We start from the raw sequence: 14,281 nt of genomic DNA, 5'->3' as shown, positions 1-14,281 counted from the left end.
TTGTATTGTCATCAACTGTGTGGTCACACTGTTCAAGATATCTCTCAATGTGTGTGGTTTATCCAAGTACACAGTAGTATTTATCCAACCACTATATGCAAGTACATATACATTGGACAAGACAACAGACCAGTGAAGATGCAGGTTCAAATAGGTCTTCAGCACCCCATGCTTGTTGTAAGAGGCAACTAACGGGATCGGGTGGTCAGTCTCTCTGACGTGGTTGATGCATGTCATTGTATCCCAAATGTGTAGATCAATGCTCATAATATCAAACACTGGATTGTCTGGTCATGACATGTTTTTACAGACTGCCATCATATAGCTGGAATATTGCTGAGTGCGGTGTTTAACAAAAAACAAGAGACACAATGCAAGTTGATAACTAAAATATTCATGTAAAGAAATATATAATTATTTACAAACAACCTGATTATGGCAGAGTATTTTACAAACTGGTGTATATTTTTCTAACATTACCTGCAATTCCTTCACAGTGTAGATTAGCAATATATTTAGATTTTAGCCTGATACACTTGGTGTTTTGACATGGTCCGCCATGTGTTGACGGCTTGTCATTTGCAGTATGTGTAGGGACTAACATGTCAAATAGGTTTTTAACATTTAAGGATGAGAGAAATCATTTCGTGAAATATGCTCACCTGAGTCATCTAAAAAGTGTCAACTGTCACAATAAGCAAGTCATAGAAAGATGTACACAACAAACACACATTTATTTACAATATATGTACATGCGGATATATATCCTGCAACAAAGGCCTCGACATATTGCTGGACACAGATCACTGAAAGTATGCCTGTCTTCAAGACATATTTACATCTTGTACAAAACAATGTCATTGTGTCACATGTTTACAATATAAAAACTCTGAGCATTGATTATCTGTTATAATCAGGAATTGATCATTGTTAACATGTAGTGACAATACCGGTACTTAGTATATATTCCATCTTGATATCTGTATTCACATGAAGTTTTGCAAAAACGCACATCATCACACAAACACAGATGGATCATACTTATACATGTATAAGACAACATTCTTGAATTGAAATGTGATTAAAATATTTGAGGAACATTTTGCTATCATTTCCGACATTTCTCAACTTCACCAGACACTGATGTTTAATGACCTCATTTGCAATAAAACAATTCAAACTGCCAATTTAAGAATATTCAACTTAATCATAATACAGCTTAAGATAAGCCAGCTTTCGATGATATTTCTTCTCTTCTTTCGTGCTGAGTAACTGAAAGAAAAATGATGAGTAAGCAAATGATTCACAGAGAGTAAATGTGTTTGTTTGGTGCAGGAAAGGTGAAGATACCTCATAATGACTCCAGGGCACATATAAGCTTTTAAAACTTTAGAAAAGGATATGTCAAGGTGAGTGACTGCTTGGACATTTTGACACGCTAACAGTGTCCAATATTGTCATGAAACTGACAGTTTCCCCTTCTTTTAAACATGTTTCAAGTGAAAATATTTCCGTAAGTTGTACTCTAGGTTCTCAGCACCCCTATCAAAATTTGAGAACTATATGTGTGTTTACAAAAATGAGCAATATCAGGGAACTGTTAAAAAAGCATCATTCAAGTAACTCCCCTTTCATTACAGCTGTATACAACATGGCTGGGTCTCTAAGAGTTACCCTAAAACAGGTGCCAGATGCAGAAACCTTATATTAGAGTCAACATGTTGGATTCATTTTTTTTTAAGAAGAAGTGTCAATAATTGACAGCATACATGTATTCTGTATATAAAAATGATCTGATTTGTCTCTTGGAACATCTACAATGATGCTAAGGTACAGGTTATTCTAGTTCTTTAAACATAGTACTTTAGACATAGTTGATAAAAATGTTTTGCACACTTGATACTTTTCTATGACCCTCTTTTAAGAAGTAACATAGCATTCACCTTATCTGTGTTTTTCTGTATGGTGCTTGTCACCTTGACTGCAGGCAACATGATGGGCGTTCCACCAAATGACTGGTGCCACTGAACCATTCTGTTCTTAGGGCTCTGGTGCTCGTATGTGCCTGGCCTGCAAAGAGAAGTACACAGCCTCCTGACACATCATTCATATATTGCTCGAACCCTGGAAAGAATATCAGCTAAAACCATCTACATGGTTTATCAGGAATTCTAACATGACTTTAAAGTGCTTGGTTCCAAATTAATACACATGACCTACACGATTACAGAAATCTGAGGAATAAGACAACTAACGTCCTGCATGGAATATAGGTTCATTATTGGTTGTAAGACATGTTTACAGGTAAAATAACATGACATTCAACATGTTGGAGTACATGTATTGAAACAGCACTATAGTTCACAGAGAAGTGAAGCAGCTGTCACGTTCTTCAGTGTCAGCATTGATGCATATATATTTTATAGACAAAGTGACAAATATAACACTTACAAATAAATCTGTCACAAGAACATATAAACCTTTAGAGGAGGACTAGGCTCAGGAGAAGGTTAACTTTGCATTAGTGCATGACATAAGTTTCCAATTATTTCAAAGAGTGAGTGAGTATGGTTTTATGCTGCTTTTAGCAATATTCCAGCAATATCACGGCGGGGGACACCAGAATGGGCTTCACACATTGTACCCATGTAGGGAATTGTACTTGGGTCTTCAGCGTGACGAGCGAATGCTTTAACCACTATCCAACCGCCCCCATTTCAAAGAAGATCTGGTTTAAGGGAACCCCTTCCCCTACATTGACAGTGACTGTTACCGACCCAGGTAAAACCTCACTGATGTCCCTCCTGCACACGGGGAACCTCTCCCCCTACATTGACAGTGACTGTTACCGACCCAGGTAAAACCTCACTGATGTCCCTCCTGCACACGGGGAACCTCTCCCCCTACATTGACAGTGACTGCTACCTACCCAGGGAAAACCTCACTGATGTCCCTCCTGTACACGGGGAACCTCTCCCCCTACATTGACAGTGACTGTTACCTACCCAGGTAAAACCTCACTGATGTCCCTCCTGTACATGGGGAACCTCTCCTCCTACACTGACAGTGACTTTTACCGACCCAGGTAAAACCTCACTGATGTCCCTCCTGTACATGGGGAACCTCTCCTCCTACATTGACAGTGACTGCTACCTACCCAGGGAGAACCTCACTGATGTCCCTCCTGTACACGGGGAACCTCTCCGCCCCTACTTCAAATGGTTTCTTAGATGCCGAGAAGGTTCTGGGTTCTGTACAGGTTGTCTGGTAGACCTGAGGGCTAGGTGTCTGAAACTAGTTACATTAAAGAAATGTTTTGTTAAGTCAGATACATGGTATAATTTTGTCATTTGTCTTAACTATGTTATACCATTGCAACAGGTTTACTTCAAAAAAGGATCAGCAAAATGGACCTAGGACAAATAGAGAAGATTTTTTTCTTAGGATTATAATTTATTCAGATTGTAACCTTGTCACATCAATATAACTTGATACAGATACAAAATCCATATGATGTTGTAAGACAACCCTACATTTAATGTAATGTAAACCAATATATTCAACTATCATTTGCATCATGTCAATTATGTGACTGTGATTATGATTACCTTTGCATCTGATGGTACCCTGTTTGACGTCCTAGCTCCGAGAGTGTAGCCCTTTTCACTGGTAATCTTGTTCTTCACACCATACCAGAAGTTTGTTTTCTGAAACGGGTATGAGATGATGCTACAAGTGGCACTAATAATATTGTTCATAACAAATATTACTGGGTATTGGCTGAGAATTGACATAGGCCGCTTCCCAACTTGATTTTCATCTTTCTCTGATTCTGAGTGGAGTTTGACACTGCCTTGAAGTGTATTTTCAATACTAAAGCTTTGTTTCACAAAGTGACCAAAGTGACAACACGATCGTGACTCCCATACTTCGACATAACCTTACAATCATCTAAGCACTTGGTGGATATGAAGAATGAGACCCAGATGAGTTATATCACAGCATGTCAGGTCAATATGTGAGTAAAAGTGATGCAGGTCGTCCACAAGGTTCACCGTTGTGTATTTTTCTGACAGACCAAGGATAACTATTGGTCCAATCTGGGATTGAACTCATAATCAAATGATCAGGGTGCAGCTAAGGGATCATCGATTATATTTCTATGGGGGTGGGTTGCAAGTTTTTTAAATGAATACTTTGTTCAGAAATATGACCAAAATGAATAGTTTGTTAAATGTTGACAGTGGTAAAAAGAATTAATAGTTTTGTGGAAAATACACCCTAATATTTTTGTGTTTATAGTGAAAATAATAGATTGTTTAATGGTTCTCAGTAAGTACATAATTTGTTGGATAATGTTGGGAAAAAAATAGATTGTTCTAAAAAAACAATCCCTCCCCTTCCCCCCTAAAAATCAAATGCATGTTCCTTTACGGATGCACACACAACTTTATCACTACTGGACCTCCTTGCTCCAGATTATTATCTTGGAGACATTTACTGATATATATATATATATATATATATATATAAGATAGCTACGTGACAAATTACAAAGGACAATGAACAATAAAACATTGTCCTATCATGATGTCAATTCTGGAGATTCGAACATGTGCTCGCAACTTGATGACGTAAATATTACGCCATTTTATTTTAGAGGGCAGTGTCTAGTGAGTTGTTCCCCCATAGATGTAGCTTGGCAACACAGATAAACACAATGGCTAATCCAAAAGTGGGGGAAATATGATAATTGGTATTGGGAGAAAAGGTACAGATAATCGACATTCGAACTGTGAGAAAATGGAAAGACTTGTCCAACATTGCCGAGTTCGGGTTTTATTCAGGGAGTTTTATTCATCATTATTAAAACAAGAATAAATATTTTTTACGCTTGTACATTTTGTTAACATAATATTGATATTTCATACCATAAATAAACAACCAGTGGGAGTTGTTTATCGTACAATAAAACTCTGCAGGGAGAATAAACCATGAGGGGCACATACAACTTAGTATCTATAGCAATGTACAATGTAAGGCAGGAACAGAGCCATACTTCTTCATTTTCATAGCAGCCCGGTCCTCTGTGAGGAGCACCTCGAAGTGGAACTACCTCATTACCAAAACGATTTGGTGGCATTTTGGTAGGGAATAGTTCCCTATTTAGAGTTGTCATGAAGGCAACCTTAGGTCTCTTGTCCACTGAAATAAAAGAAAATACTGTTTGTAAAGGTACATTTTTAAATTGTTGAAAAAGTTCTAATAACCAACATATAACAGTCAATAATAACATATTCTTTTCCATGTAAACAAAACGTATCTGCCCTTCAACATACACAAGTTACAAGGTGTTAGTGATTGTGGCAACTAAGGTTTGATTGAAACATTTCTTAACTTCTCTTTTCATTATTCACATCATTGGCTATGTATGGCTATGTATGACCATGACTACAGATGTTTGGGCACACAGCCTCCTATTGCAGCTGGCCATCGACACTGGCTGTCAGTGACAAATGCATACAAAGTGGAATAAATCTGTGACCGGGGTTTTGTACGGACAGATGCTCATAATCACAAACTAGAACTGTTACTAGCAAACATGAAAAAGGTCAAAGCATTCAAAGATCAAATCACAAACAACACTTACTTGTACAGTCATTTATTCATCATAAAACATTTGTTATTTTGGGTAATAATGCTTTCAAAGCACAATTTGCTTTCACCTGTCAGGGCATTTCGAAGATTCCCTTGTTAAATATTGGAACCCAGACTTATCATATGGACCCTTTTTCAAGGTCATAATTGCCACACCCCTTGTGACAATTTGCAAGGGACAGTATGTCTATGTGTTTTTAAATCATGCAACGTAAGCACTGTGTAGGGTAAACTGGCTTCTGTCTTGTTTTTTAATAGAGGCAAATTGAAGAGAAAGCTTGTGTGTTTTACTTGCGGCTGAGTTCCAAAATACTAATTGCCAGCTTGATTAGATTAGATGCCAGTTTTTATCAAAGCCTAGATTATAATATCAATGTGCCTCTGTCGTGTGAAGCCAATCACTCTCCTACCCAGGATTCCTTGCGGTCAGCCGAGAACCTCTGTCACATCGTCAGAACGTAGACAGTATCAGTTTCATGTTGGATGAGTCAACACGTTTATATAAACATGTGTCATGAAATGTTTAACTTTTTTTTGAGAAAATATCCTAAAACATGAAAAGCTGTATCCATTTGTGTAGTTATCCTCCACGTCCTGTCATCAAAGCCCCACGGACAGCTAGTGATGTGGTCACTTTGATGTGTAAGCTGTATTGTCATGCCTACCTCATTGTCGCAGTTGTAGTAGTATTTCTACACAATTATGCAAAACAATATGTATAGTGCACCAACAGGCTTGCATTAGGCCTGTCTGTGTTTATTTCAGAATAAGCGCATTTGTTTACAAACAAGAGAAAAGTGCTGTCACATGATAAGCCTACACCGATGTGGGCACTGGAGCAGAAACAGAATAAGGCGCGCAGCTCCGAGTAGGCTCGAGGGTTACCGGCTACTGTTTACAAACAAAACTTCAGAACAGTCGACGTCCTGTTCCTTTAAGCAAATTTAGTTGCCTGAGATCCTTCTTGAAAACCAAATATAGGGTACAAGAAGAATGGTTATGTCTTCCCTTCAATTATAAATATATCTACATATCCACACCTGATTCTGGAAATGAGAAACTTGCCTTACCCCTAGTAACAAAGAACCTACCCAAATTCACTGAATTGACTGTATTGCTCAATGGTACTCAACCCAGAGTATGTCATCGGCTTTGGAATTTCACCCTAAGATTATTGATTGGGTGTCCTTGTCCCTAAGATCATAAAGGGGTATGGTGAACACTGGCGAGATGCAGTGCCCAAAGACTAAACTGACTGTAAAAAGAGAATGCCATACAGTGGTAATGACACTACTGCACTAAGATGGAGGGTTATATACATTGACATTATAACACCTACTCATTTAAACAAGAGCTTTTCCACATTTATATTTTGATGAAACTAACTACAAGGGCTCCATGCTGATTGGCAAGATTATGTTCCCAAACATCTTTGTAGCTATGTACAGATTTTGAACAAATAGAGATACCATTCAAATTTAAAACCTAGTTACCATTTAAAATTAGGTTGTCACAACAGAGGCATTATTTTGGCAAATGAGCGGGGCAGGCAGTACCCGGACACATAACAATCATCCCAAAACAACACACCATCCGAATTGAATGGACAATTGCTGATACAAAAGGACACAACTGCTAGTGGTGACAAAATTGACCAAAAGGCAAAGAACTACTTGCTCAGTCTGAACGTGGATGCTTTGAGCTTGACGACAGCTTCGGTAGTACACGACATGGTCTGCTGTACCCAGACAGAGAGGCAGTAGTCGGACACTTCATATCTTGAGGGTTTTTTTAAATTGTGAGATTAGAATGGAATGGAGACATTAACATGTCTCATAATAAATAACTGGCCATGAATGCAAGTGGTATCATGTAAAAAGTGTGATACCTATCGAAAAAAAGAAAATAATCCAATCCAATCCAACGAGGAGTGTTGCAGCTAAATCTTGCACATATGTTTTTCAATATACATACACTACATTATAATCTTGTTTAGGTAATTTATATCAATGTAAGATGCAACATTATAATACTATAGGTATCTTTTAATTCTAGATACTTGTACATAATATGTGTGTCTTGATATACCTGAATTATGACCAACATCATAATGTGTCTACTTTGGAACGACCATACCCAGTCTTTGAAATTTGTATAACCCATTTGGCCACTTGATGCTCCTCATCATTTTGATATTCCATTGGCACTTTTTGTTTTATCTTATCACAGAGTGTAGTTTGAGAAATAACATAAGATACAGCAGCTTTTCCTACGGACATTTCGCGAGCAGTGACTGCTTCAACTGCCTTTTTCAGATTTCAAGGTAATGAGAAGGTTTTATGTTCATGTTGGCTCACTTCCTAAAAGTTCTTGGAAAATATATTAGTAGATTTTATAGATATTTAATCGTAAAATTAAAATGCAATAATAAATAATTACACACAGACTAAGAACAATTTTGAAGAAAATATACCTTATTATATGAAGAGCTAGGTTGAATATAGACATCTGAATATTGTTATATACACAAATAAAGATTTTATTTCCATCTTATTTTATAAATCATGCATTAAATTATATTAATTTATATGTCACTATGTACAATAAAAATAAAATCTTATTTGTTGAAATGTGAAGAAGATGTTCAATTGATTATTTTTTTAAAAATGTCTGAGTACTCCCTTGCCACTGTTTCATCAAGGTAATACCCAGACATCGCTGTCCCTCCTCTTCAACCCTCACTTTGAAGTCAATTAAAATTCAAAATACATCACGCACACAAATAAACTTCACTGTTTTGACTTCTGTGGGAAATTCCCCATTCTGTGATAACAGCCACTGTCATTTTAGGCAATGCAAAATTACTGAAAAAGACCTCTAAAAATTAGGTACATTGTAAATGTCGCCATTTTTCACACATTACTAAATCACCATTCATGGCATTATTTACAGCATGTTTTAAAATCTAAATTTTGGATATTGACTCTGAAAAATGAATTTCAAAAATAACATATTAGTGATCACAGGTATCTGTCGTTTATCAAATCACCAATGGGCATTCCAAAACGCCGCCGATTACCCTAGAATGGTTTAGAATGTTTTTGAAAAAATGCTAACACGAATGCCGAAGTGAACTTTCCGCCATATTGGATAGTGTTTACAAAACCATGTTACACTTATGCCGGTAATGAGATGCCTATCACATCAAGTATATTTCAAACTCAGCAGCGATACATACATCCTTGAATTCCTCATATATTTTAGATTCAAATGACAAATTGTCTTTGACTTCATTGTAAAGTATCTAGAGGAAATCAAGCAAAATAAATAAGGTGTGAAAGCGAACACTGAGGTCGGAAAAATGCGCTAGTTTGAAATGTAAACAAAGCAAAATTCAGATTTTACACTGTGTAACATTATCTCCTATTTTGAGCTATCCATTCGTCTATTTGTTGCATACATTTGCTCAAAGTTTTCATGATATTCGTGGTAAGAGAATTGTAGCAAGAATTGGGTAATTAAAAATTAAGATACACTGCAATGATTTGGTAAATTCAACAGAAATTGTAAAAGGTGCCGTTCTGTGTGACGCCATGACTGACGCAAAATCATGCTGAGCGACAACAGTATTTATCTCTGACTAGTTATCTTGGTTTCAATGAAAAACATTTAAAAAAATAACAGTACACAGATTGTCAGAATGTTTCTGATTACTTACATGTCACATTTATGTACATACTATCCCTGAATCATCGAAAGTCCCCTCGTAATATCCTTCCTACTGTTGTCAGTGAACATGCCATTTTGTAAAAATGGTCACCAGTAGTGATGTCATACGTCAACATTGTTGGTATGTGGTATTTTCTTTGAGGTGAAGGTCGGTTAATGAAAGTAAACATGATCATTGTATCATGCTGTTTACAGTTTAAATAATGATGTAGATTTTGCATATATTTTATACATTTTTTCACACAATTAATCTCCCTATGAATATTTATCAATATTCAATATGATATATACTGAGAGGCAATGAAAACGCAATCCAATTTTCAAACGGGAATGCTATTAACATAAGAACATTTCAAAGCTTGTATTAAGTATATTAGCAAATACTGATCACTATAGAGAAATTCTGCATAAAGCAGTGTCCAATATCATCAGTTCCAACCCCATTTACAGGAGAGAGATTGAACAGACCCTTAGTATCTGGTGTGTCCACCTTGAGCACGAATGCAAGCTTGCAAACGCCTTGGCATGGAATTACGTAAACAACGGATGAAATGAGCCGGGATTGTGTTCCAGTGATACTGCAATGCCTGAGTGAGCTTAGCAACATTGCGGGGCGGAATCTGGTGTCGTCTCACACGCCTACCAAGTTCGTCCTCCAGGTGCTCAATTGGGTTCATGTCTGGTGACCTTGAGGGCCACTGCATGACCTCCACGTTGTTTCTCTGAAGAAAATTCCGTGTCAGGATGGCAGTATGGGGCCTAGCACTGTCATGCTGAAACACTAGCCGGTTTCAACCATGCTGTCTTAAGAGAGGAAGAAGAACTGGATGTAGAACAGTATCCACGTATCGTCGTGTCGTCAAGTTACCTTGCACAATAACAAGCTGTGATTTAAACACAGCATTTATGGCTCCCCAAACCATTACTCCTCCACCACCAAAGCGATCTTGTTCAATAACACAAGGTCGCACATAACGTTCACCTTGACGTCGGTACACACGGAGCCGTTCATCTGGGAAAGAGACGTTAAAGCGAGACTCATCAGAGAAAACAACATTCCTCCAACCGACGTTGCCCAGAAAACCACCTGCTGCAGCCCATCGCTGTCATTGAAGTCTGTGATTATGCGTTGGTATTATGCGATCTGACCTTGTACGGTCGACGTGACCATATCCCTGCTGCAGCAAGACGTCGACGCACAGTTCGACTGCTGATGGATCTTCCTCTGCTTCCGATAATGTTGTTAGCAGTCTGTACAGCTGTCTGAAATCGACGTCGGAGGTGTTGCATGACAATATAGCGATCCTGACGTCCTGTTGTCACCCGTTGAACGCCTGGGCCTGGCCGATCCTCCGCCCTGCCTCTGACTTGGTAGCGCCTTCTGAGACGACTGACAGTTGATGGATGGACATTAAAGTGTTGTGCAACGTCAGTTTTTGGAGTGCCAGCTTGCAGCATTCAAATGGCCTGGTGTCGCTGATCTTGGGTTAACCGTGGCATGGTGCATATGGACACCAGTTTCAAATCATGATGTGATTTTATAGGGGATCAATGTGTACTGTTTGCATGCAATTCAAAATTCATGTCGTGCACGTGCATTTCGGACTGCAAGCTGAAGATGTGTTTTGGCGTTTTATTCAGGATGGTGTGCACACAACCAAACATGTCTGTACACACAACGACAGAAGACAATAATCACATAACTTTTTTCAATAACTAATCACTTTGTTTTCTCCTCTGTTACTATTCTACGATAAAAACTGCTGATTGTGTTTTCATTGCCTCTCAGTATACGTAGATATAGGCCACAAAACATATAACCTTTGATAACCTACTGTTTGTTTGAACATTGTTTACATAGAAATTGATAATTTTATAGTGTTGTATTAAATATTTCTTTCCTTTAGATGAAATGTAAGTGTGAAATGAAATGTAAATGTAAGTGTAACATGTTGGTATTCTTTTGAATGTATTAGTCAATATTGTAATTTCGTACAAACAGGTTCATTTTATATTAAAACTGAAACTGAATATATTACTGTAAAAAAGGAACAATTTTTATTGTTAAATATATGCACACATTTTAAGAAGAATTTGTCATTGGTTTTTTAATGTTGTTTGATAGTGATGTCTAAAGATATGCCAGATGCAAGTTAGTCACAAGTGATTTGCGAATTATTCCTCTCGTTTTGTATTACATTATCAATGGGTTCACCCTTTATTAAATATTGTGATCACAGGGTATTAAACTCTTACCATTTTTCTCCAAGAATTGTAAAAAGTGTAAATATATAAACCGTGCCATGTACCCCATTGGTCAAACCTTATATGATTATCCTGATAATTCTATACCAAAGGAGCTTTCTTCGCAATCTCATTAAAATCAGATCTTAGTTCTCGCTACCGCTAAACAAAGATCTGAGGACATCCCATTACAGGTTACATCAGACCGACCTTGCGAGAACTTTGACCGACCAATGGAATGACCAATCAGAAGGCAGCTTTCTCTTGCTTTACGGAACTAATTTCACATTGTCGACTATGCTTCGAAACATATTTTGACAAATTCTCGATTACAAATTTGAATCCTAAACAAAGAACATTCTGGAATGGCTAATTGATGGTCTAGATTGTATGTATTCAGTCGTTAAACCCGTAACTATTGTACGGAGTTAAAGTTTTCGAGGTTGCATGATTAGAAATCACATTCCGACTGTCACTTTCATAATAAGGTAAGCGATGCTCTGATTGGTCAGAATGAAAGGTCGTTCTGAAGTGACCCCTAATGGGATGTCCTCAGATCTTTGTTGAGCGGTAGCGAGAACTGAGGTCTGATTTTAATGAGATTGCTTTCTTCACATCTTTTATTGTATAATTCTGAGGCGAGATAAAGAGAAATAATCACATAATAATGAACAAAGACATATGTCCAATTTGAAAATAATGTTGTTTGCTTTGAAATATTCTTTTTGGTATTTGATTACGTAAAATTGATGCCAAACAGGTGCATGTCTTGTCCAATAAAGATACACGGTAAACCATCTCATTGTTTAACAAATTCCATTTTACACATCGAGATTTGCCATTCTATGAGCGAAAATTAGTGGAGTGAGTGAATATGGTTTTACGCCACATTTAGCAATATTCCAGCAATATCACTGAGGGGGACACCAGAAATGGGCTTCACACATTGTACCTATGTCGGGAATCGAACCCGGGTCTACGGCGTGACGAGCTAACGCTTTAACCACTAGGCTACCCAAAACCGCCCCGAAAATTAGTGGAGATATATATTAATCAACATACCCATGTCGTCTTTCTCTGACGTTGGCAGAGACATAAAACCTTCAATGACGTCAAAAAAGAATAGTGTCATTAATATCAGTAATTCATTACATTTGATGACAAGGCTAGTGCTCCATTAATAATGGTGTAACATTAGTCAAATTCTACTTACACAATCAGGAGAATGCTGGAATTTAATGACTAATTTATAGGTTAGATAGGGCTATCCATTTCGCTGTTACTTCCTTTTTTATATAATATGATTTCATCATTTCTTATACCTAAAATTTCCTCAAGAACAAAACACCACGAAAATATATTGTCCTTATCCACAGGTAATTCTCACCAAGAATGACCTGAGTACCAATAAGCTTGTGCTAAGCATAGCAGAGTTATGCCCCCTTTTCTTTGTACATGCATGACCTCTCTGTCGTCTTTTGACGTCATAGAGGAAAATCAGTTTTTCGTCATTTACGACATGCTATTTTTTGGATTGAAAGTATAATGTTATACATAAGCATATAAATCCTATTTTTAGTACATTCTCAGTCGACACTTAGCCATATTTTGTTTTCAAACTGGTTTAATATTTGCAGTAAAATTTACACCAACAGATAGGAAACTTGATATTCTACATCTCTACGTAATTATATAGCTGGAGGTAGATCCATTGCGGTGTAAGCTCAATACTTGCGCAACCATCACTTTTCACATCTTAGGAAAATGTACGTCAAAAAACAAAACTTGGCATCCAGCAGGTTAAACAGTACTATTTATTGAATTTTCAAGTCATCGTCTTTCCAGGAATGCTGTTACATTTTGATAAAATCCTACCATACACCAAAGTTCATTTAAAATGAGTTGTTTGAAACACACAAATTTAAGACCGGAAACAACTTTGCTTAGCGATAATGTAAGAAAACCTAGGGGTGGGGCATGCATGTTTGAAAGGTGATCCTGGACAGTTTGTTTAGAGAGTTATCTCTTGCTGACACATTTTTAAATGGCCTATGAGGAAAACAGATCATTCTTGCCTGTTAGTTTTAGGTATTAGCAGTTTACTAATTAGCTGTAAATAAATGTTTGATGAGTGTCCGGCTACTACCGCTGTCCGGGTACTGCTGTCACTGCTCTAGATTTCTTTTGAAAATATTTCCTTTCACCGCATTGAACCAAACGGAAAGAACCAAATGTTGTCTGTCATCAGCTGACTATCCGACGTATACGTTGTTACAACTGTAGCAGTAGTTTGTGGTCAAACTGCACTATGGCCAAAAACACAAACAGTCAAACTTGGCCTTTCTGAATACACGAATTTAGGGGACGTATACCATTATCTTGGCGGTTGGGATCGCTTGAGTCCAAACACTCAAGCCCACGATAATCTACAATATCCTTTTCCTTCTATATACCCATATGGCATACAAGTAATTAATGGTCAAAGATATATTGAACTTACCCTCCATTTTGAGGGACCACAACTGATTAGAGTTTCTCTAAAGTGTCCTTATTTCCTTATTTCGGCTTCTCGTAGTTACGCGTTACTATGCTTCTTGCGCATGTGTGACATCGATTTTTGCCAGGAAGTGTCGCAAAACTCGATTTCCGG

The 14,281-nt window shown here is 37.4% G+C and overlaps 1 protein-coding gene across 1 annotated transcript; it reads right to left on the bottom strand.

Moving 5' to 3' along the window:
• Nucleotides 1-434: 434 nt before the first annotated feature.
• LOC139477701 (ciliary microtubule-associated protein 3-like) lies at nt 435-14,217 on the bottom strand. The gene is made up of 6 exons (XM_071260081.1): nt 14,132-14,217; nt 5,060-5,205; nt 3,609-3,707; nt 3,158-3,294; nt 1,944-2,070; nt 435-1,272 (listed from the first exon to the last, which is right to left on the bottom strand). Exons 1-6 carry the CDS (start codon nt 14,136-14,138, stop codon nt 1,204-1,206), a joined length of 585 nt encoding a protein of 194 aa, XP_071116182.1. The 5' UTR covers nt 14,139-14,217; the 3' UTR covers nt 435-1,203.
• Nucleotides 14,218-14,281: the final 64 nt, after the last annotated feature.

The sequence above is a fragment of the Haliotis cracherodii genome, unplaced genomic scaffold (assembly GCF_022045235.1).
Source record: "Haliotis cracherodii isolate W230 unplaced genomic scaffold, xgHalCrac1.p SCAF_34, whole genome shotgun sequence".
Classification (NCBI taxonomy): Eukaryota; Metazoa; Mollusca; class Gastropoda; order Lepetellida; family Haliotidae; genus Haliotis; species Haliotis cracherodii.
Note: the sequence above shows the minus strand (reverse complement) of the source record. Positions and strands in the feature narration are given on the sequence as shown.

Bases quoted from the DNA above. Each gene is read 5' to 3' on its own strand.
- LOC139477701 (XM_071260081.1), bottom strand. The intron at 3,708-5,059 runs GTATGGCTCTGT...TACCCGTTTCAG, and splicing joins GCTGCTATGAAAATGAAGAA to AAAACAAACTTCTGGTATGG. The intron at 2,071-3,157 runs GTAGGTAGCAGT...TTCTCTTTGCAG, and splicing joins ATCAGTGAGGTTCTCCCTGG to GCCAGGCACATACGAGCACC.